The sequence below is a fragment of the Hydra vulgaris genome, chromosome 03 (genome assembly GCF_038396675.1).
Source record: "Hydra vulgaris chromosome 03, alternate assembly HydraT2T_AEP".
Classification (NCBI taxonomy): Eukaryota; Metazoa; Cnidaria; class Hydrozoa; order Anthoathecata; family Hydridae; genus Hydra; species Hydra vulgaris.
Window position 1 is genome coordinate 48,929,754 of NC_088922.1, and position 23,861 is coordinate 48,953,614.

The 23,861-nt window shown below is 28.3% G+C and overlaps 2 protein-coding genes across 2 annotated transcripts; both read left to right on the forward strand.

Annotated features, from left to right (window-relative positions):
* The first annotated feature begins 1,929 nt into the window (after window positions 1–1,929).
* LOC100201622 (Golgi apparatus membrane protein TVP23 homolog B) lies at window positions 1,930–15,677 on the forward strand. The gene is made up of 5 exons (XM_065793513.1): window positions 1,930–2,062; window positions 2,143–2,377; window positions 9,842–9,973; window positions 12,437–12,565; window positions 15,290–15,677. The coding sequence occupies exons 1-5, from the start codon at window positions 1,986–1,988 to the stop codon at window positions 15,317–15,319; spliced, it is 603 nt and encodes a 200-aa protein (XP_065649585.1). The 5' UTR covers window positions 1,930–1,985; the 3' UTR covers window positions 15,320–15,677.
* Window positions 15,678–21,213: 5,536 nt separating this feature from the next.
* LOC136077761 (zinc finger MYM-type protein 1-like) lies at window positions 21,214–23,861 on the forward strand. Its single transcript, XM_065791945.1, has 2 exons — window positions 21,214–21,403; window positions 21,630–23,861. Exon 2 carries the CDS (start codon window positions 22,436–22,438, stop codon window positions 23,198–23,200), a length of 765 nt encoding a protein of 254 aa, XP_065648017.1. The 5' UTR covers window positions 21,214–21,403; window positions 21,630–22,435; the 3' UTR covers window positions 23,201–23,861.

A 23,861-nucleotide genomic window follows, 5' to 3' on the forward strand; every position in this document is an offset into this window, starting at 1 on the left:
TACAACACAAAAGCCGCCTGGCTGGTTTTAGTAGAGCATAGAATTGGCCTTTCTCCGTCGGGTGACATCAATATCTTAATTTGGCCGAAATTGTGGACTGACTGCTTTCTGCGTAATTACGTTCAATTATAATCGCACCATTTCTATGCTTTTGTTTCTGAAAATAAATAACTCACTGTATTTGAATCAAAGCGTCTTACATACGTTCAATACTATGCTACAATGAAGTCATTGAAGCATAGTATTGAACGTATGTAAGACTATTTATATTAAAATTAATTTGTATTTTAAGTTTTTGTTTCTTTGCTTTGTGGTTTATATGAGTTGCTTTTAAGCTTTTACAAAGTTTTTCAAGAAATTAATATTTGAAGTTATATATTGTTAGATAAATTATATATCATAAGATAGCGACGGCGGCCTCTTTCTAAAAACGTTTGTAATTGCATTATTTTTAAGCTATTTAAATGTAATTTAAGCATTTTTTAGTTTCAAACTAAATTTAAAAAAAGTTTTTTAAAATGGTAGTAACCTAACATACAAGTTTTTTCAATGATTTGCTTCTGTGATATGTCTTAAAGAATGAAAATTGTGTGGTGCGGAAGGCACCAGATAATTTTTGTTTTAAAGACATATCACTGAAAGAAATTTAAGGAAGCCTTAAACGACTAAAGGAAAGATTGAAAAAGGAACTTTTTTCCATGCAAAAACTGTTTTTCCTACCAATTTCTCTTAGCATTGCCTTGACTGTTAAGAACACAAATCTTGCCATGCAACTACCGCTACTACTACATTTTTACTACCTCGTTCTATAAAAAACATTTTCAAATAAAAAATTACCACAAAAAACTTACGTAAAATTACGAGAAATTACGTGAAAAAATAGGAATCGGTGCTACCAATCAGTTACGTAACTTAACTTGTATAGTTACTCAACATGTTTACCAACTTTACTTTCAAATGGAGATTTGAAAGATCAATACTTAATTAACTTGACCAATGAAATTGAGCCTTATTGTAAAAAAAAATGTTCAAGATGTACTAATGAAGTACCTAAGTAACCCGCCTTCTTCAGTGGAGAGCGAAAGCCTCTTTAGTATTGGAGGAAACGTGAGCACTTCAATTGAAATTGTTTAACAACAGAAATTGTTTAACAACAGCTCATCGCGAAATGTTGATATTTATAAATTATGACATGAGAATAGTTGATTTTACTTATGATGTATTGCATTATTGAAACAAAGAAAAAAATCGATTTTATTTCTTTTTCTTTGAAATTTTTTTAATGGTTCGTCCATAATTTACGTCACGCTCTAGTGAGGAGGGGGGGATAATTAGTTTGTGACAACTCGTAAGGGCCTTGTGACTAAAGAGTTATGATATTGTAAGATGATGAGGGGAGGTCAAAAACGGTCTAAAATTGCGTGACGTAGTTTAAGGAAAATCCTCAAGTTTTGTTATGCAGTTTCTATAATTTTTTGGTACCGGTAGTAGCGGTATCAATATCGGAAAAAGTTAGGTGGCGGTAACGGCATTGGGGAAAAATTTTTGTGGTACACAGTCTTAACTAATGACAAATTTTCATTTAAAATCGAAAAATAACTGAAAATGTTTTTTTCAAAACTTAAGCAACCACTTGTGTGCTTCTTATGAGGCTTTTCGGCAATACGCGATTTTTTTTTATTAAGTAACGATAAAAATTTTATTCAACCAAAGAGCCTATAAAAAAAAACACCTAAATTATTCTATAGTATCCCTTTAAAACAACTAGAATTAGGAGGTGGCAAAATTTAAAGAATTTTAAGTCAAAACCTTTTTCTTTTAGTAAAAAAAAAATTTTTAAGTAGATTTAATATGCTGTTTAGTTTGGTAGACTTAATATGCTAATAGTTAAGTATGTATGCTTAATTCTAAATGTTGCATTTAACTCTTTTTTTCAGCATAGTCACATTAAAATAATAAATAATATTGTTCTTTTTTTCAAATAAATGAATGTCAGAGAATCTGAAGATATTGGGCTAAGTTTTGGTAATGATGATAATGAAGTCAAAAAGACAAAGTTTAAGTATGCTACTAAATTTCCCAATTATTTAAAAAATTCAGAAATATTGCTAGTAAAGTGTATTTATAATTTTTTTTTTTTAGGCATCCATATGCATCGTTTTTTCACCTGTTTTTTCGCCTTTGTGCATTGATATTTTACTTCATTTTTAATTTCATAACAAGTAGTTTTATAACAGGATTTGTTGTGATTGTACTGATGTTATCTATTGATTTTTGGGTTGTTAAAAATGTTACTGGACGTTTGTTGGTAGGATTGCGCTGGTGGAACTATATAGATGAAGATGGAAACAGTCAATGGATTTTTGAAGCTAGAAAAGTTAATATTTTTTTATTTTCATACAGTTTATTTTGTCTTGATGTGTTTTCATAATAATGATTTTTTGAAATAATTGATATAAAAGTATAATGTAAAAGGCATGATTTTAATTTTTTTCTATTCTGACATTTAACATTTAAAATACTCAGAGTACTCATATTTACATTTGCTTTGATAGTTGTTTGTTTACTTTTTTGTGGTTTTTATATCTAAGAAATAAAAAAGTAACATTGATTAAAAGAGACTTTTTCTTGTTGACTTTTTGACGGTAGATTATTACCAAGCTAACAAAAGTTGAAAAATGTATTTGTTCAAACATAAGTTCATCTCTCTCTCTCTCTCTCTCTCTCTCTCTCTCTCTCTCTCTCTCTCTCTCTCTCTCTCTCTCTCTCTCTCTCTCTCTCTCTCTCTCTTCTATATATATATATATATATATATATATATATATATATATATATATATATATATATATATATATATATATATATATATATATATATATATGTATATATTATTGCTAACATGTTAGCTTTGACATAAAATATATATATTTTTTATAAAAATAAATTGTTATTTATTCAAAAATATTTATTTGTTAACTTTACTTGTTAGTTGTGATAAATTAGAAAAACAAACATTGCCAAGGATTTTTTTTCATTAGTGTGTATGTACTTTTATATTCAACTCTCCCCCATACACTTTTGTTTGCTATTTGAAGACTCCCTCTGTCCATATTTACTTTATGGATGGCCCTTAATGCATATATTACCAGAGCCAGTCTAGAACCACAGACCTCCAGTTCTAAATTTTCCCAATTTAAGGCCTTATGTGGCCTCGACAATGCACACTAAAAAAACTAACAGCAGCATCATCTATGTGCAACATTGCACAGCTGTTAGTTGCAGCCATGGTGTAGTGAATCTTGGTGTGTGCAATAGTTAAACTTGGATCTTTTTTTTCTTTTATGAATCTTTTTCTATTCCAATACTTTTTCTTTTTTTGACAACTAAGTTTGCTTATTTTTACTAACAAATTCTCAACTAAAAATATTATATCCATTAATTTTATTATATAGCAGCTCATGCATGTGATCTGTTTGCAAGATTTAAAATAATACAAAAGTCAAGAGTACTGTAAGTTAACATCTGTAAGTTTAATGCTTGCCATTGCCATTTGTATCACCTGAGGTATTGGGGCTATTCAGGTGCGTACTGGTGCACCGGGATACCAGGAAAATCCTGGTAGGCCTTCTTAAAAATTATAAGACCTGGGCCCCCTACCAAATAGGTACCTGTAGTTTCAGTTAAATTCAGTAACTTCATTTTATAATTGCTTTTTTTTTTTTTTAATTTCTTGAATATTACATTTTTTTAGTAATACAAACTATTAAAGTAATAATTTGAATAAATTAAAAGTAGTTTATAATGTTAAAACTATTTTAGATTTGGTGTGGTGAACCACACCAAATCTAAAATAGTTGTAACATTAAACAATTGATGTTATATACTTATATATAATAAAATAATAATATTAAAACAGGGCTTTGAAATTAGTACACAGAGAAATCAATTTAAAAGTGGCCTACTATTGGAATAATAAGAGATAGGTATGAGCAGCTGTGGCACAGTGGTAGCGCACTTGCCTCAGAAACAAAGGATCAGTGGTTCAAACCCCACCTCTGGGCAAGTTTTGCGACATCATTAAAAATGAGGCGTGAACTTCCAATTAAATGCTCATCTGTGGTGCCCTGTAATAAAACTGTAAGGACTTCCTGGGGCACCTAAATAAAATTAAAAAAAAATAGAAGTTGAAAAAGTATAACTATTAAAACTTCAATAATTATTATTACGTAGTACGTACCAGTCCTTGTCGTGTTTCTTATGTATTATTACGAGTATTTATTTTTGCTTAATACATAATAATTTATTTAAAAACTATAATTGCTATTAGTACCTATATTATCAATTTATTCAGCATTGATCATAGTAATTAATTCAAGTACTAACCAAAACATAGGAGATGGAGATACTCCCGATACTTATAAATGTTTATAAAATATGTTTATATAGAGATACTTATAAATGTTTATAAAATCAAAACATTTAACATAGTTATGGATAGTATTATTGCTCGAATGGGAATATAATAGACTTGAATTAGAATGCAGATTGCCTTGCTTCGAATGTTGATTTTTGGGCAGTAAAAAACTTTAGTGAGATCTTGAACTATTTGATCCAAAAAGGTTTGATGAAATTGCATAAAATAGAGTTCATTCTAAAGCTATTCATAAAATTTGTGAACTTTTACCTCATATCAATAAACATAATTTAGGTGAACAATTATTATCGTTTGTGAAATTCTGGCTTTAAATATCCAAAACTGATATTAGAGATGTATATGATGTAAAGCAATTTGCAAGAAGATTCAAACTTTGAAGATTTTTAATACTCTCAGGAAAATGATAATAATTATTATCATTTTCTTATTATAATAGCATTTCCTTATCATATTAAGTGTACAAAAAAAATATATATATATATATAACTCATGTTTATTATGCGCAACAAATGTTATTTATGAATTCAATATGTATTCTTCAGAGTATAATGAATTATTTGAAGTATACAAGTTTTATTTAACAATTCCTCTTACTAAAGTAACATGTGAATGATCGTTTTCGAAACTTAAAATTATAAAAATATGTATAAGAAGTTGGTAAACACAGTAGAATTTGGAATAATCGTTTTTGAATAACTGTGAAAGGGAATTGTTGGCAGACATTACACTAGATCAAGTTATCGACTTAATTTGTGAAAAGAGTATCGAAATGTTAAGAATCTTGAAAGTTTAGCTTTTAAACATATTATTGAACTATTTCATTTATTTGTATATTATTTCTGCATTGAACTATTTTTAATAACATACTAATCATATTTTATAATTTATACTACGAAATCAAGATCAATTAAATAAAAATAATTATGTTAGTATTGTTGTGTATTTATTTTTATAGAACTTGAATTAACATGTAGATTTAGTTTATTATTTATTTATTATTATTTATATTATATTATATTTATATTATTATTATTTAGGTTTATGTTAATTGGATAGTTTTTTCTTAGTGTAAGAAATAGGTAGATAACCTGGCTAATACATTACTAATAGCAATGGGTTCCATGTATACATGTATAATATATATATACATGTATACATGGAACCCATTGCTATTAGTAAGTATATTGTATATAGTAAGTGGGCCCTAATTATTTCCAATTTCCCGGTAGAGAAAATGGACCCAGTACTCGCTTGTGGCCATTAAAATGCTGGACCTAGAGTTAGTACTAACAGGTGTAAAATAAAGTTTAAAGTTCCTAAAGACACTCTAGTCCAAAATTTTCTTTTAAATAGAAAAATCTTAAAGAAAACTTTGTAATTGATAAAAAGCCAAATTAATACTGCAAAAGAAAAATATTTATAAAAAGAAAATTGTTTTTAGACAGTATTATGTTTTTATATTTGTATTATGTTTTTTGAGCGTTAAGAAACTGCTACAGTAAAGGATGTGACTTTGAATGAAGAGTCACACAAAACTTGATGTTGGTTAAGGAATAAATTATTAATTCTTGCTTGAAAGAATTGCACCCTTTATAACAATGGGGCAGAGGTTTAAGCTTGGTAAAGCTACAAAGCATTTTCAAACCTTGTTTTTTAAAAAAAGAAAGGCCACCTTTAGAAGAACCAGCTCAATCATGACAACAATATTCCATACAAAAACAAATAAAAAAAGTAATTTATAGAGATAGATAACAGAGTTATAAGGAAGAATAAAATGAAATGGAGTTGAATGACTATTATTTCAATTATCAGGATGACTTTATTACAATGAATGGAAAGAAATGATCAATAACTTGAAAAATCAGCAGTAGAATGAGAGGGTTGAAACTGCCATTTTTTTGAAGATGTTATTTTCAGCAGACATTAGAGTTTCCATTAGAATTATTTGCAAAAATATTGCAAACTAATGGCATAGGTCAGCAAAAGTTCCTAGAACTTTTAAAGTAAATAAAAGAAATGGTTATCATTAGAAATAGAAGTTGCTTAAAATAAAGAAAACCGTTAAGTAGAGTTAAAACCAAAAAGAAGTAGTTAAAGTTTTCATGCTTGCCTGAATCCAGGCGATTATGTAGAAAGCAAAATTTTTTGCAGAGAGATGCAAGGTATCACTCCAACAATAATCAAGAAAAATCATCCCAGTTAACTCTAAAATGAAACTAAGAAGTTCTACGAGTGAATATGATGTAGAAGAAGAGTTAAAAATTATAATGAGATCATATCATGGTTTAAAAAAGAAAAACTAATCAAGAAGTAAAGATGATTGGGTTGTCTAAGTTATCGAAATAAGATGTAGAAAAAGACATCTATTGAGCTTTAGTATCTACAGTATCAGTAGTACTGGAGCCAAGCTATTTATTGTGATAAACACTAAAGTTATTAGTAGCAACAGTATAAGAAAAAGGGTTTAGTTTATGTGATCAGAAATTAAATAGAGAAGAGTGCAGTGATATGAGGCAACCAATAAAGTTCGTGCTGTTTTTATTTATATGTATATAAGTGTATATATATAAGTTAAACCTTATTTCAAAGAGTATCGTTCAGTGTAATTGATAAGTTTGATTACTTTGAATTAAAGTGTAAAATTTTTATTAGAGTTTGGCAGTGTCAAATGCAATAATTTGTGCTTGTTTTCTTAATGAATTCTAACTTGGTACCAAAGATGCAGAAACTTGTTGTAAAATATGTTCTCCCATTGTTTGGGAAATGATGGAGGTTAAGCATACGAGTACCATATAAATTGAGTAAAACAAGTTATAGTGCTTAACAATTTGTTCAATTGTGGCTTTCCTGCTACACTTAGTGTCATTCTTTGACCAAATATTGAAATATGATGAAAAATGGATTATGTACTGCTCTATTGGCTAACGACTCAACTTTATACTCCTATCTTGACAAAAAAAACTCTTTTCGATTGTTTTGTGTAGGCAAGAAGATAACGGGTTGTGACAATTAAATGTAGCAGCATCAAATCTTTTGAGAGATTTCTGCCTTGGCTGCTGTTTTAGGTTGTTTGCTATGTTTTTCTTGATATTGTTGTTGACTAAATCTTACTAAATGTTAGGAAAATACCTGAGATGGCTAAAAAGGTTTTGTAGCAACATTTGCAATTGTATGAATTGGATACTTTTGAATCTGTTGAAGAAGCTTGGCATCATTGCTCCATATATAAATACCATAAAAAGATGTCTGTTATTGCTTTTTTTTTCTTGCAGTAATATCAGATTGATCCTGAAACAAATATATTTTTAGACAATATATAGCTTTGGCCATCCAACGTGAGTTGTGTGTTGTATCTGGAGCCCAAAACTTTACATTAAACTCCAATGTTATTGTGGATCCTGCAATAAAAATGCACAAACTCAAGAGTTCTAAGTAATTATCCTACATTATGTTGATGATATTCAATTGCTTCACAATTGCATGCAAACATTTCTTCATGCAATTTAATTTAAAAAAAAATCACAGTTGAAAAGTTCTTCATTCTCTGTAGAGTTGATTGCTTGTCATTGTTTCTGAAAACAGTTAAAAAGTCCTACTTGAGGTTTTCCAATGGTTCCAAATGCAGTTGTGAAAATAGTGGAAAGCATGACTTCAAACACATGGTGCTTGCCTGCTATACATTATACGGTTTATGGATTGTGGTTAAGATTCCACTCTGTTATTGTGCAGGAACCAATGTTTAACCCAGTGTTGGATAAAGTAGCGTCAAAAACAAGTCCCTGAACACATTCATTCAATTTCCAATCTTTAAGAGCCTTCATACAAGTATAAGCCTGTTACTCCCCCATACTTCGACCAATCTTTGGAACACTTCCAAGAACACAAACTCCAAAAGAATGTGACCAATCTTTCCATCTCACCACCAGTCACAAGGATAGCAATTCTATCCACTTTTTGACCACCAATGATATCAAAGATTACTGAGTGACCAAGACCAAGGCCTGAGTGGCCTGAGCCACTGTTCCAACCAGAAAGAGTGCATGGCAATCAGAAATATTAACCCAATTAAGAGATGATACAACATCTGATAGAACTTTTATCTTCTTTTGCATTGAATCACTTGTGCTGGAAGTGGAAGGGATCTGATTTTCATCATCTGAGGAACTATAGCTACTATAGCAATAAAACATTATACACTATATTGTTAACAGAGGGTTAAATGGTATTAGGCAAAGAGGTTGGTTTAGTAAATAATATGTATAATTGTATATAATATGTATTGTAAAATATAGATTATGCCTAGTAGTTTAGAAATATGTAAATAAAATTGTATAAAATTTTTGTTCATTGTTAGGTAATTAGTATATTAATATTCTTGCAATATAATTACTAACGTTTATAATATAATTACTAATGTTAAATTATTTTATAAAACATGACAACCCTTGAAATTGCTTTTATTAGTCTAATTTTTGGTACATATGATCCTAGGTAATAAAGAAACACAGGCAACCTTGAGAACCTTGTCTCTTCTCTCAAACTAAAGCCAACACTGCAGTCCTTGAGAGTTCTGTGTATCAAAAGTTGATGCACAAAAAAAAGTTAGAACTACCTAGCTCCAGAACTTTTGATGCAACTCTCAATATTGTGCAGTTTATACTGATCTATTAAAGATATGCTGAAACTTCTTGAATCTTCTCCCATATTTCATTTCTTGAAATGTTCAAGCTGCATGCCAGTGAAGACACCCATTGGGGTTCTTTTTTAACACCCTGTGTAAATAAAAAATCAGTTCTTCCTCCAATTTGATGGCCACAATCAGTTGGGAGGCAGAAGCCACTAGAGGCAGAAGCCAGAACTTATTGCTTCTTCAAAATATTTTTGGAGAACTTGCCAATTGCTTCTGCCTTCCCAAATAGTTGCTATTTTGGCTAAATGTTATTTTGATGTCAAGAGGCATTATCAAATTTGGTTACATATATGTATAATATAATACTCTAGTATAATAACTTGATGCTCTAATTTAATTTGTTTAAAACCATTTAACAAGTGTTAAAAACAATCTTAAAAACTTTTTTAAAGAGAAAAGTTTTTATTGAATAAGTACCATGCTAAATACTATGTAAACATTTTTCATAATTCCCTCTTATTCTCACTTACTCTCCTCCCCTCCCTTTATTTTCACAGAGTATAACAGGTGATGTGAACAGTGAATGGCAATGTGGACAGTGGGCATTGAAAAATCACTAAAAATTCATGATTTTCTACTTTATTTTGAGCCCTGTATATAAGTATAATGATAATAAATACTATAATAGTATTACATATTTTTATATTATATATATTTTATATTGCATATTTTTACTTTACATATATTTTGTATTACTTTTTTTTTTTTTGTTAAAGAAAAAAAAAGGAGAGCTATCAAAAACAATACCAGCAGAATCTCGTCTCTTTTGGTTAGGTTTGTTGATATTTCCAATATTTTGGGCATTTTTGCTTATAGTTGCATTGGCATCTTTGAAACTCCAAAGTATTGTAAGTATTTATAGTTTTGTGTTATTTAAATTTAAAAGTTATTTGTATAATATATAGTTATTATTTGTATAACAGTTTGTTTAAATTAGAGTTTGTAAAAACTTTAACATGAATATTTTACATTGTATTAAGTATGGTATAAAGTCTTGTAATGTATTACATTGAAATATTATTAAATATAGTGCTATTTTTAATGTCATTTAAAAATTAAATCATGAATAATCAATTGATGCACTTGTAATTAAAAACATGAAACAACATAATTATCATAATTATAAATATCACTAACAGCTGCATAACTTTTATGTAATATATGAGTTAATATTTATAAATTGCTATTAATATTAGTTATAATTAAATTAAAGTTAAAAATAATTAAATAAAGTATCATAATGATTAATTTTGCTATCATATATTATATTATGCATTCATATTGTTTTAATGGTTGATGAATCATGATACATAATTGTAATTTAATAATGACCTTACATTTATTTAAACCAAATTAGCTTTTGAATGTCACAATTGTTAATCATATTTGAAGTTATGCATGATCTTCAAAAAGATCTTTAGATAATTGTTATGGAGCGCAGAGTATGAATATTCAATATTATGCCGGTATTGGATATTTGCTGAATATTATTGGGCTGTGATTGGAGCCATGATTTATTTAGTAATTTGGCAATATTTGGCCAATAAACGCTTAATTTGCGCTCACCAATATATTGTACATATCTATGTTAGTTAAAACAAAGCAAAAAGTTAATTTGCTCATTTTTATGTAATTTTCAAATCTTTTTTCGGAAAAATTTGCATTAGTTATTTAAGTTAAGCAAATTTAGTCTTAGCTTTAATTTTTTTTTTTTTTTAAATTTCAGAACATGCATTGTATTGTCATTAAATAGTTAGTAAACATTTGAGGTTACTTTAAATATCTTTTTGCAATCAAATGTCTTTCATGTTACTACTAGTAACATGAAAATTTATTTGAGTGAGATTAATCAATTTTTTTTTCTTTGCACAGCTTTATTTAGGGGAAATGCTCAATTTTTCAAGACCTCTTAGTTCTAATATTTTTGGTTTGCAAAATCTAATTTTGCCACTTGGTAAATTATAAATTTTTTAATCTTATTTTTATTCACTTCTTTTTTTTGATCTCGAGGTAATTCATAAAGACATTATGATTTTATTACAGAACGCAAAACAAAACTTCCAACAAGTTTTAATCAACACAAAACATCTTCACTTCCAACAGGTTTTAATCAATGTAAAACATCTTCACTTCCAACAAGTTTTAATCAACACAAAACATCTTTACTTCCAACAAGTTTTAATCAACACAAAACATCTTCACTTCCAACAAGTTTTAATCAACACAAAACATCTTCACTTCCAACAAGGCAACCACTATTAGAGTGACTGGAAGATAAAAGATGAAGTGACTGGAAGATAAAAGATGAAGTTTATAAAGCAAGATGACAAGAGGACTTGAAAGATTGCAAATTATATGAATTAGGAAAACAAGATGAAGGAATCAAATTCCAAAGAATGTGATGTTCGAGGAAAAAAAAACCAGACAAAAAAGATTTTTTGGAGCACTTGGAAACAATAACGGTGAAGGAATAAGACTTAATTGAATGATGAGTAACACAAGAATAAATTTTAGTAGGTGATAAAAGATGACACTTGCTCTTTAGAGCAGCGCCCATTATAGTATTTATTAAAAAGTGAAAGAGAAGCAACATTACAACGTTGTGACAATGGTTGAAGGTAGGCTGCAAGAGCAGGTCTAACTATGTTTTCAATGCATTTTTGCATCTTGTCTAAAAGAGAAAGGGTATCATTTTCAGATCCTCTCCAGATATGGCAACAGTATTTTATACAAAGACATATTTGAGATTTATAGAGATAAAGAATAGAATCTGGAGTAAGAAAGTAGCAAACACGATAAAGAAATACAACTTTAGCAGATGCTAATTTTACAATGGGTTTGATATATAGTTTCCAAGAAAGATTGGACGTAATATTTAATTCTAGAAGATGAAAGGTAGATGACTGCTTAAGTATATTACCCTTCATAAATATAGGAAGATCTTTATGATAAAGATTAGCTGAAAAAATTGAGTTTTATCTGAGTTAAAGTTCACCGGCCAGTTTATCAGAATAAGAAAAATGTTTCTTATTCTATTACACCAAAAAACTAGGTTAGCATAAACATGCTATTTATGGTCAGTTTTTTGATCTACTAGCATGAAAGCTTTACCTGAAAATGAAATTACAATAAAATTACCTGAACATAGTTTTTACAAAACTCATTGCCATTCAACCTTTTCATTTATAAAATTTTTATTAAACTTTTTTCTTTTTTCGATTTTTTTTTCCAGATCTAATATTAACTTGTAAACCTTTTAATGTTTTTGAATAGCTTTTAAAGTTCTGTGTTTTCTTTTCTATTTTGTTTAGCTTATTGTCTTAGTTGCAATAATATTAACATCAGCTAATTTAATTGGATATGTGAAATGTAAAAAAGATGCTGGGAAAGACATGAAAAGTATGGCAGGATCTTTTTTAGGTCGACAAATCCTTAATCAGGTGACTTTTATTATATAAGTATATAAATAAGTTTAACTAAGTTTTTAAATAATATTTAACATAAATTTATATATATATATATATATATATATATATATATATATATATATATATATATATATATATATATATATATATATATATATATATATACACACAACCATCAGGCTACATTAAATGCATATAAAATTTAAATTTTTTATTCTTTTAAACAATATTGCACACCTAATTTTGTGAGGTTCAATGAAATAAGTATAGAGTTAAAGTTTTTAGCATGATAAAAAGTGGTCCCTGGACTTTCTTTTTAATGATGTATTTGTGAAATGTATTAAATTCGATAGAAGTGATTTACTGCCAGAGTCCAGCCTACAATGGTCGCTTTTTTTTTCAAAACCAGGTAATTCGTATTTGTCCATTTTTTTTTTCACAAGGATTCGTATTTGTCCATTTTTTTTTTCACAAGTATAGCTTCTATATGTATTTTAGACAAGTATATCTTCTCTATGAAAATGTTTTCACAACTAGAAATTCATATCTAATTTTTTTTTTTTTCTTTTTAGTTGGTTATTTTACAAAATATTGTAGTTACAGTAATATTTTGTAAAATTCAGATAAAAAAGAAATTCTTTACTAATCATTATGGATAGTTTTAGTTTAGTCTTTTTTTTTAAATAATTTAAAATGTTTGAAAGGAACTTATTTTCATGTCTGAATTTAGAAATAAATTTTTCTTGATCCAAACGAACAATATTTTTAAAATTTTCTTTCATAAATATACATGTTTTGGAAACATAGTAACTTGGAGCAGGTTTTGTGGAAACATTATTGTAGACAGAAGCATTTTTTGAAAAGACCATTTTATTTCGAAATAATATTTTTTTGAAGTATATTTAGTCTCTTATGAGTATTTTATGCGTTTTAAAAATTGTGGTTGATATAATATTTTTTCCATTCACCCATATATTGTTTAAGTATGTTTGTTCATTTCACCCATATATTGTTTAAGTATGTTTGTTCATTTCACCCATATATTGTTTATCAGGTTTTGTGAAGAAAAAAATGCATTTGTGACTTAGCTTTTTATATAAGTATTTTCCATTCATAAAGCAATCAATTTTAGGTTTACCATTACCAAAGATTGAAAATTTTTTCAAACATTTATTGCAAGAGTTTTGCTGGAAATCATTTCCATTAGAGAAGATTGTGAAAATGTAAATTGTTTTATATCAACATCTGTTGCAGTTAGTTTTGGTATGATGATCAAGGTGTTGTTTGGTCTAATGCTGCATTGAATCAATTGTGAAAAATAAAATCTTTAGACTTTAATTGAGATAAGATAAAATTTATAATAGTTTTGGAAAAGTAAAGGTTTTTTGTGTTTACTGTATTAATGTTAGAATTGTCAAAGAGTAATCTCAATAGGTTTTTTTTTTACAGAACTAATGGTTTTAAAGAAAAAATTTCTTTATTTTTGTTGCTGCCACCTTTTCTACTTTAGGCTTGTTACATTTTTTCTATTCTGTTTCTTTTTCTGTAACAATATTTTGTTTATATTTTAAGTCTTCTGATGTCATTGACATCTTTCTTTGAACTCAAAGATTCTTCAGGTTATTGAAGGGTGTTGCTTTAGCAACATAATAAATCTGAAGCAGCTATCTTCTCAAATAATTGTTAATAATTTATTACTATAATAAATACAACCTTGCATTTTTTGTAAAGATAATTAAGTTGTGTTAGTAAATTAGTGTTCCGTAGTTAAAAAAATAGATCATGTTCTTTAATTAAATAAAATTTATTTAAATAAAATTAGCCCAAGTCTGATGTGTAAAATTTAACAAAATCAAAAAGTAATAAAAAAAATTTTTAAAACTTTTTACAAAGAGTTATAAGTACAACTGCTTTTCTGATGTCATTCTCTGATGTCTTCTGATGTCATTCTCTGATGTCTTCTTATCTATATTCTTTATATATAAATATTTAAATATATGAATTTAAATTCATTTGATTTTACTATAATAACGCTGGCGTGTATATGTATGTGTATATATATATATATACATATATATATATATATATATATAAAATATATATATATGTATATATATGTATATGTATGTATATATATATATATGTATGTATATATGTGTGTGTGTATGCGTGACAATTGGGTTGGAGGGTCCCCCAATCCCTTCAATCCCAAAACCTGCTATTAGGGTCCCAGAATCTTAAAAATTTCTCCACTAGGCATCACCAAAAAAAACAAACCTAATTTTGCAAAACGGACCCTACATTTCCAAATGGGCCCCCTAAAATTGCTGCCCTTCCCCCTCCTCCCCCAGTTAGGTTGTGTGGGGAGCCTAGCCACGACTCTGTATATATATATATAAATATCTGTGTGTTTTGTATGAAAAATTTCATTATTTTTATATATATATATATTGTACTGTTAGGAATCGTCCATAAAGGACGTACGCTTGCATGGGGGAGAGGGGGTCTGCAAATGGCCTGTATTAGATGCGAGGCAGGTGGCCAACTATAAAAGTAAAGAGACACTAAAATAAAATAAATATCATAAAATGTTGGGTAAGTAGGTTAAAAGCGTAGGTACTTTTAGAGAGGTGGCGGGTACTCAAAAAGCGTACAGCAAAATGCGGGGAGGGAGGGTCGAAATAAAAGCGTACGTACTTTATGGACGAACCCTTACTTATTTGTTTGAATTTTTAGATATCGTTAAATACAGACGCACCCAAGTAGTTGTCGTTAGCTATTTTTGATAAAATAAGTGGTTTTTAAAGAGACAATTTGTTTTGCATTACTGAAAACGTCGATGTTGATTGAATGGGTGTCGCATCATAGTCAGAAAGCTAATTTGCAACGTTTTTAAATTTTCTTTTGTCAATTTATTATTTGCATTGTAAATAGAACTGATAAATATGTCAGTGTTGGTGAAGTGAGTTACATTAGCGGAGGTGTATTGGTTAGGCGAGGTGTAATTAAAGACGTGGTTAAATTCTTTAGTTTTACGGAATAAATAAAATAAATATTAGGAACATTTAAATACACCGTTGTATTTTTGTATTTATTTTTATCATTTTAAATTATTGTATTTGAATTTTTGATTTATGCGTTGAACTGATCCCATAAAGTTTTTTTAAATCTTTAAAGAAATATTCTTTTTATTCAAGGCATACTTAACTTGACATCCAAAAGTTAAAGACCACCTAATAGATATACCTGTAAACATTCATTTACAAATGAGTTGCTAACAAATAGAGAACATTCGATTAGATATCTATTTTTCAGAAAAAAAGCTGTTAGTTGATAAAAAATCATATTCTTTGATTAAATTTTTAGTCCAAATTGTAGTGTGTAATCAGTTTGGTTACTAGTATATATCAATGATGCTATAAACATCCTTCTTGGTTATTATGATATTTTGTAGCATCGCAAATTAGTATTGAGAGGTATTTCTTTGGCTTAAAATTCTAATTAAAGGCCGTGTTGAGAAAATTAAATTAATTAGCTGATAGCATTAATAAACAAAAGCAATTGCGTATTATTTATTTAATTTGTTATGAAAAAACTAGAGAACAAATTATAGGTAATTGCAGTCACCTATAATTTGTTCTCTAGTTTTCACCTTGCAGCACTCAAATTTTGTTATTTCAGGATTATGAAAGTAAAAAATTCTAGACTAAAAATAAACGATTAGTTTTTTATGCTTTTTTGGATGACTTAAAGAAAATCAATTTTGAAAAAAATAATCTTTATAAGAAATATGCATCTTTTACAAACAATGCTATTAAAATATCTCTGAATAAAAATATATGACGCGTATTTTTTAAAATGATAGGGGTTTAACGCTGAAATTTCTGAAACTGGACGAAAATAAACTTTGTTTTTATTAGAAATTGTTATTAATAAAGGGTTTTAAATAAAAGCAAAAAAGTTAGTTTTGCCAGCATTATTAGAATAACTGATTAAAAAATTAGATATCGGAAGAGACCGAAATCTTGAATTGACTTAATATATTGAGTAGGAATGTTAGAACAAATGTAAAAGTACAGAGTTCTTTTGAAGCTTAGATAAATTTTATTGCTATATTTTATAGCTATATTAAATTGCTAATTTAATAGCTAAATTAATAGCTAAATTAAAGCTATTTATTAATAGCTAATTATTAAAAGCTATTAAATAGCTATTTATTAAAAGCTAATTATTAATAGCTAAATTAAAGCTATATTTTATAGCTATATTAAATTGACAATTACATAACCACTCTGAAAAAAACGTTAACTTATTGATAATGTAATTTTTCTATCTTTTCTTGCTTAATATAACTTGCTACCGTCAGCAAACAGCTTGAAGCTGCAATCACCCCCAATACATAAAGTTGATGAAAACTAAAAATAATTTGAGTCACTCCTTTGGATATCTTTAAATCTTTTCTACAATAGTAGCATCTTGTCAATAGTATAAATTATTTAGTCGCATTATTAAAATAATTATTTTAACGGTTCATAAATTACACTGCCCAACAGTGATTTTGTATCGGAACCAAAATTAGTTATTTCTTATGCGTTTCCACCTGCTGAATTCGAAAATGACATTAAAAATGACATATTAGCTCTAGTTTAAGAAATAAAAGCAAAAATTTTCTCTCAAGGCAAGGGTTGAATTAAGTGATCGCGAAATGAAAAATCCGGAAAAATATCTGGTCTTCAAAATTTTTGTTTATGCAAAACCGTATACTTTGTTTTCAAGGGCGAATCAACTTAAATTTGTTAGCGAAAAAGTTATAAAGTATAAAATAACAAACTTACAAAAGTAATAACACTCTAGTAACTTCATTATAAAAGTAATAACACTATATAAGTGTAATACTTTTACAACGGACTTATAACTTTCATAATTCATTCTTTGTTCAAACAACATAAGTAATCCCAAATTTTAATTGAAGTAGAAAAGCATCTAAAAAAATAGAGTGGATATTTAAATAATATTTATAACGTATTAAAGAACTAAACAACTTCATAAAAACGGACTTTATAAAAAGTTTAGCATTACGAAAAAAGCTTCTAATGGTCCGTAAAAGCGCGCGATTTAAAAATCAACCAAAAAAAACTTTTTATTGGTTGATTTTTAAATTAGCGCGCGTTTTTACGGACTGTTCGTAACGTTTCATAATGCTTAACCCTTTTATAAAGTTTGTTTTTTATAAAAGTTTTATAAAGTTGTTTAAGTGTATTGTGGAAGTTCATGAAGTTTTTAATAATATTTGATTATCCACTTCATTTTTTCAGATATTTTTTTACTTTGATTAAAGTTTGGAATTACTAATGTTGTTTGAACAATTAATGAACTTTAAAAGTTATAAGTGCTTTATAAAAATAATAATACTATTATAGTTTTATTACTTATATAATGCAGTTAGTGACTGGAGTGTTATTGCATTTGTAATCGCAAGTTTATTGTTTTGTTTTGCTTTGTTTTTTATAACTTTTTCGCTAACATAATAATTTGCTCTTTAAAAAGAAAGTAAACGGCTTTGCATAAACTAAAATTTTAAAGACCAGATATTTTTCCAGATTTTGTAAATCGCGATCGCTTATTCAACCATTGCAAGGGTACAAATTTTCATTTTTTTTTTTTTAAATTTTTGTTTTTGACTATCCAAAATGTTTTGTTCATTTTTAAAACTTGTGATACTAGTTATGTGTGTTTGCTAAAGTTTCTGGTCTAATCTATTCTTAGTTTTTTTATTTTATTTACTAGTGTAAAATTTTACAAATCAACATGCCAAGGAAATGTGTAAATTTAGTGGACAATTTTTGTTACATTTGTGGTGAAATAACATTTTCTTCACAGAAAAGAACTATGACAACTCTTGTGCAGACTGGTTACCAGCATTATTTCAATATGAAGGTAGGTTGAAAAATAAAAAAAGATCTTTTGCTCAGGTAATTTACCAGTTCCTACTCCACCACAAAGTTGTGAGTTAAAAGCAGAAAATTACAGATGTTGTGCCACACAGATTGAGTCAAGCAGAACTAAGTGATCTTGTTCGAGATCTGGACTTGTCACAGGAAAAGGCAGAACTTCTAAGGTCAAGACTAAAGCAGTGGAATCTTCTCCAACTTGATGTCAAGGTTTCACATTACAGAAAACAGCAGCAGAATCTACTTTTGAGAAAAAAAATAATCTTGCTGTTTGCATTGATGTTTTTGGATTAATGCATTGTCTTAATTTGAACTGGATTTGAATGGAGATTATTCATAGACTCATCTAAGCTAAGCTTGAAAGCTGTATTACTGCACAATGGAAACCGTCTTCCTTCTGTTCCTATTGGCCATGCAGTTTACATGAAAGAGACTTATATAAACATGAAAGTTCTCCTCAACTCAATTAATTACAATAAATACAAATGGAAAATTGTGGTGATCTAAAAGTCATTGCTATACTTTTAGGAATGCAATTAGGGTATACTAAATACTGCTGCTTTTTCTGTATGTGGGACAGTAGAGACAGAAGTTCACATTATAAAAAAGAAGACTGGTCTGCAAGAAATCTCAACACAGAAGAAAAAAATGTTATTGCTGAACCACTTGTGGATTCAAAAGATGTTCTTCTTCCACCATTACATATTTAGTTGGGTTTGATGAAAAATTTCGTCAAAGGTATGAACAAAGAAGGACAGGCTTTTAGGTATTTAAGAAATAAGTTTCCAAAAATAAGTGATACAAAAGTTAAAGAAGGTATTTTTGTTGGGCCACAAATACGTCATCTTATGAAGGATTCTGCATTTGACGATGTTTTGAAGAGGCCAGAAAAGGAAAGTTGAGAAGCTCTTAAGGGAGTGATTTGTGGATTTTTAGGCAACAAACGAGATTATAACTACATTCAATTGGTAGCAGTACTTCTGTAAAAATACCATCAACTTGGATGTAACATGTCCCTCAAGATTCATTTCCTCCACTCACATCTAGACCTCTCCCCCCCCCCCCCCCAATTGTGGAGCTGTTAGTGATGAACATGAGGAAAGGTTTCACCAAGTTATTTCTGTAATGGAAAAAAGATAACACAGGGTCGTTGGAATGAGGCCGTGCTTGCAGATTACTGTTGGTTTGTGTGCTCCAGAAAAGGAAAGCAAAAAAATAACGATTTTGTGATGATACCCCATAATCATTTTTAACCCCATCAACTTGATGATCATGATTTCTTTGTTTAAAACTATTAGAATATATCTGTAATAAAAAAATACCAAATGTACTTTAAATGTTATTAGAATATGTAAATTATATGTCATATTGCTCTGTTGCAAATTAACTGAGATATAAATTTATTGCTATTGTATATCTCAGAAACTAGAGCTAATAAAAAATTTTCGTTGTCATTTTCTTTTTTCTCAGCCCAAAAATAGTATAATTTGAATAAAATTGCTTGAGATACAAAAAAAAAATATTTTTTTGTTGCCCAGTGTTATTTAATTTATTAAATAACTAATTAACATTTGTATGATAAAAATTTATTGCTCTTAACAAGCTTTATGATTCATGAATCAATTATTTAGATTTCCATTATAAAAAGGACGAAACCATTATTAATAAATAGTCTGTAGTTTGTCATCTTGATTATAATTATTTACACTCAAGATGGGATGAGGCAACAAAGGTAATAGGCAGTGTCGTGGCAATTGAATCGAAGGGCTCTTTCCCCAAAAAATCTGCTTTTAGGGCCCAAAATCTTAAAAAGTTCTCCACTAGGTATTACCAAAAAAAAAAAAAAAGATATGTAAATTTGCAAAAAGGCCCCTAAATTTCCAAATAAGCTCCTTAAAATTACTGTCTCTCCCCCTAATTGGGGTGTGTGGAAGAGCTTAGCCAAGGCTCTGGTAATAGGTATTTTTAATTGACGTGTTTTTATCAATCATTTTTTTAAACATTTTTAATGGACGTGTTTTTATCAATCTTATTAAAAAATTAAAAAATGGATTTAATGTTAAAAAACATCGAAAAGTTAATAACAACAAAGCTTGAAGAACAAAAAATTTTTATACTATCAGAAACAAGCAAATTATTAAAAGAGCAAAACTGTATATTAATAATAAGTGCAGGGCCGTATTTAAGGGGTGGTTCAGAGGGGCAATAGCCCCCCCTGGAATATGTCAAGGGGGCGCCAAAATTTTTACGGAGACTATAAAAAGTTTTCGGAAAAATTATAAATTATATTATTATTAAAATATAATATTACAATACAAAATATTAAATATTAGGTAATTGACAATTGTACAATATTGTAAATTATTATTTGTTTCCCAATCTGCGGAATATTATTTCGGCCTCCGTCATAGATGAGTATAGCGCCGAGCACGGTCATGGTAAAATATATTATACTTATATAGTTATAATTAATATATTTATTATTGATATATAATGAATCAAAAAAAAAAACTTAGCGGAGCTGCAAGCGAAAAAAGAAAATTGCAAATTGAAAATAATATTTCAAAACTTCCAAAAATATTTGATTTTTTTTCAAAACAAGAAATAAAAGGTAAGTGTTTTTAGCAACTGTCGGTTATTAGTTTTATGTTTTATAATCTAGCACTCTAGTTACATTTAATACATTTTTAAAATAATTAATATTAATTTAGTTAAAATTACATTAATACAATAACTTCATTATACACTTTGTTGGTTTAAAAAAAAATTAAGAAAATGAAGGATCACCAAGTGAAATTGAGTCTGTTGTATTGTCTAAGAAAACAAGTAGTCAAGTATCACACAACAACACTAGAAATATTAATGATTTACATAAAGCAGGCTTTAGTGATGTTCCATTGTAAGTTATTTCATATGTTTTAAAATATTCCTTTATAATAATAAGTTACATATTTATAAATAATGTTGGCATTTTATAATTGCTGACTGGAACAAACCTTGTATGAAAAATAAATTAAAATTCCAGTATTTTTAATTGTGCCTAATTGTTTTAAAAACTAGCCTGAGATCTATTAAAAGAATATGTTTTAGTATTTTATTAATTTAAATTTTTATTGTCGTTTTAGAAGTAACAATGGAGGAAATGAAGAGGCACTTAGTGAAATTGAGTCTGTTATATTTTCCAAGAAAACAAGTAGTCAAGTATCACTCAATAAGACTGGAAATATGAATCTGGATATCGATGTTTTACATAAACCAGATTCCAGTGATATTCCAGGGTGAGTAATTTCACAATATTTTAAAATATTTCTTTATAATATATACAATTTGTATAAAAATGTTAGTTATTTATCTTTGTTGACTTGTGTAAATCTCCTTTGTAAAATTAGTAAAATTTAAATTAAACCTAATCAATAAATGTTGTTTAAAAAAAATAAATATCAATTAAATAGATTATCAGAGAATAAATTACTTAAATTTGTAACATATAGCCATATAGGTATAGCAAATAGTGATTATTATTAATTATTGTTTTTTTTTAATTTGTGGTAATTTTAGTTCTGATCCAGGATTGTGGAATTTAGACGAGAAAACAAGAGATTATATTTGTAGAAATGGATTCAGCCAAAATATAAATGCAGATTTTACACATTCTAAAAAAGAGTATCTCATTGTACATAAATCCGGAGGTCATTAGACTTTTAATAGGTACTTAAATAAAGATTGGTTTAAAACTGTATTAGTCAATGGAGAGACATGCCAACGAGATTATTTATTTTACTCAGAAACAAATGGATCAGTGTATTGTATCCCTTGTTATTTGTTTGAAAACCAGACTGTTTTTTCTAAAAAAGGATTCTCAAATTGGAAATATCCAGAAAAATTGATTAAACATGAAAACTCAAAAGAGCATAAAATTTGTGTATACAAAATGAAACAACGGGCAACTGATTTAGGCCGAATAGACATTACAATTACTCGTCAATTAAAAATAGAGACAAATTATTGGATTAATGTGCTAACTCGAGTATGTTCTGTAGTGAAGTCATTAGCTAGTCATGGATTACCATTTAGAGGAACTGAAGAAAAGTATGGATCTTCTGTTGCTAATAGTGGTAATTTTATCATGGCAATGGAATTAGTTGCAGAATATGATCCTTTTTTGTGTCAGCATATAAGTAAATATGGGAATCCTGGTAAAGGAAATACATCATATTTATCTTTTTATACTTATGAGCAGTTCATAAGTATAATGTCAGAAAAAGTCCTAGAAACAATAATTAAAGAAGTCAAAGCGGCAACATACTTTTCAATTAGTATTGATTCAACCCCAGATATAACTCACATTGACCAACTTTCTTTTATTATAAAGTATGTATTACCAAATGGAGAACCAGTGGAACGTTTTATTGGGTTCATTGACGATGCTGGGCATAAGGCTGAGTCGTTAACTGACGCTATATTTTCTATATTGAAGAAATATGACTTAAATGTTTGTTTTCTTAGGGGCCAGTCTTATGATAACGCCAAAAATATGTCTGGCAAATATTCCGGTGTCCAAGCAAGAATTAAAGATGTTATTTCCTTAGCTGATTTTGTTCCCTGTTCCGCTCATTCGCTAAATCTCATTGGAATGTGTGCTGCTAGTTGTTGCGAAGAAGCAAACAATTTTTTTTCATTTATCCAAAACCTATAGTTTATTTCTCATCTTCAACTTATCGCTGGAGCTTATTAAAAAAATACAATAATTCCACTCTTAAGAGTTTATCAGATACTCGTTGGTCTGCTCGAGATGATGCTTGCCATAGTTTGAAAACAAATTGGGCTGGCGTGAAAAAAGCATTATTAGATTTGAAACATGATAGACTACAAAAACCACTTACAAGGTCAGAAGCTGAGGGACTACTTCGACAACTTAATAGACTAGAAACATCATTTATGACCGAGTTTTGGAATGATGTACTTCATACATTTAATAAAACTAGTAAACTATTACAGTCTGTTCAAATAGATTTGAGTACTGTAGTAGAGTTATATAATTCATTAGTTGCTTATGTTAAATCTGCACGAGAAATGTTTCAAACCTATGAAGACGCAGCAAAAGAAAAATTTATAGATTGTAATAAAATTCCGGAATTTGAAAATAAACAAAGAAAACGAAAAAAACATTTTGATGAATCCAATGATCCTGGTCTTACATTTGATAGCCAAAACAATTTTAAAGTTAATACATTTTATGTCATATGTGACAATTTAACAGTCGAACTCAACAAAAGAAAATCTGCTTATGACAGTATAATATCTAAATACAGCTTTATTTTAAAAATATATGAACTAGACCCTTCAAAAATACGTGA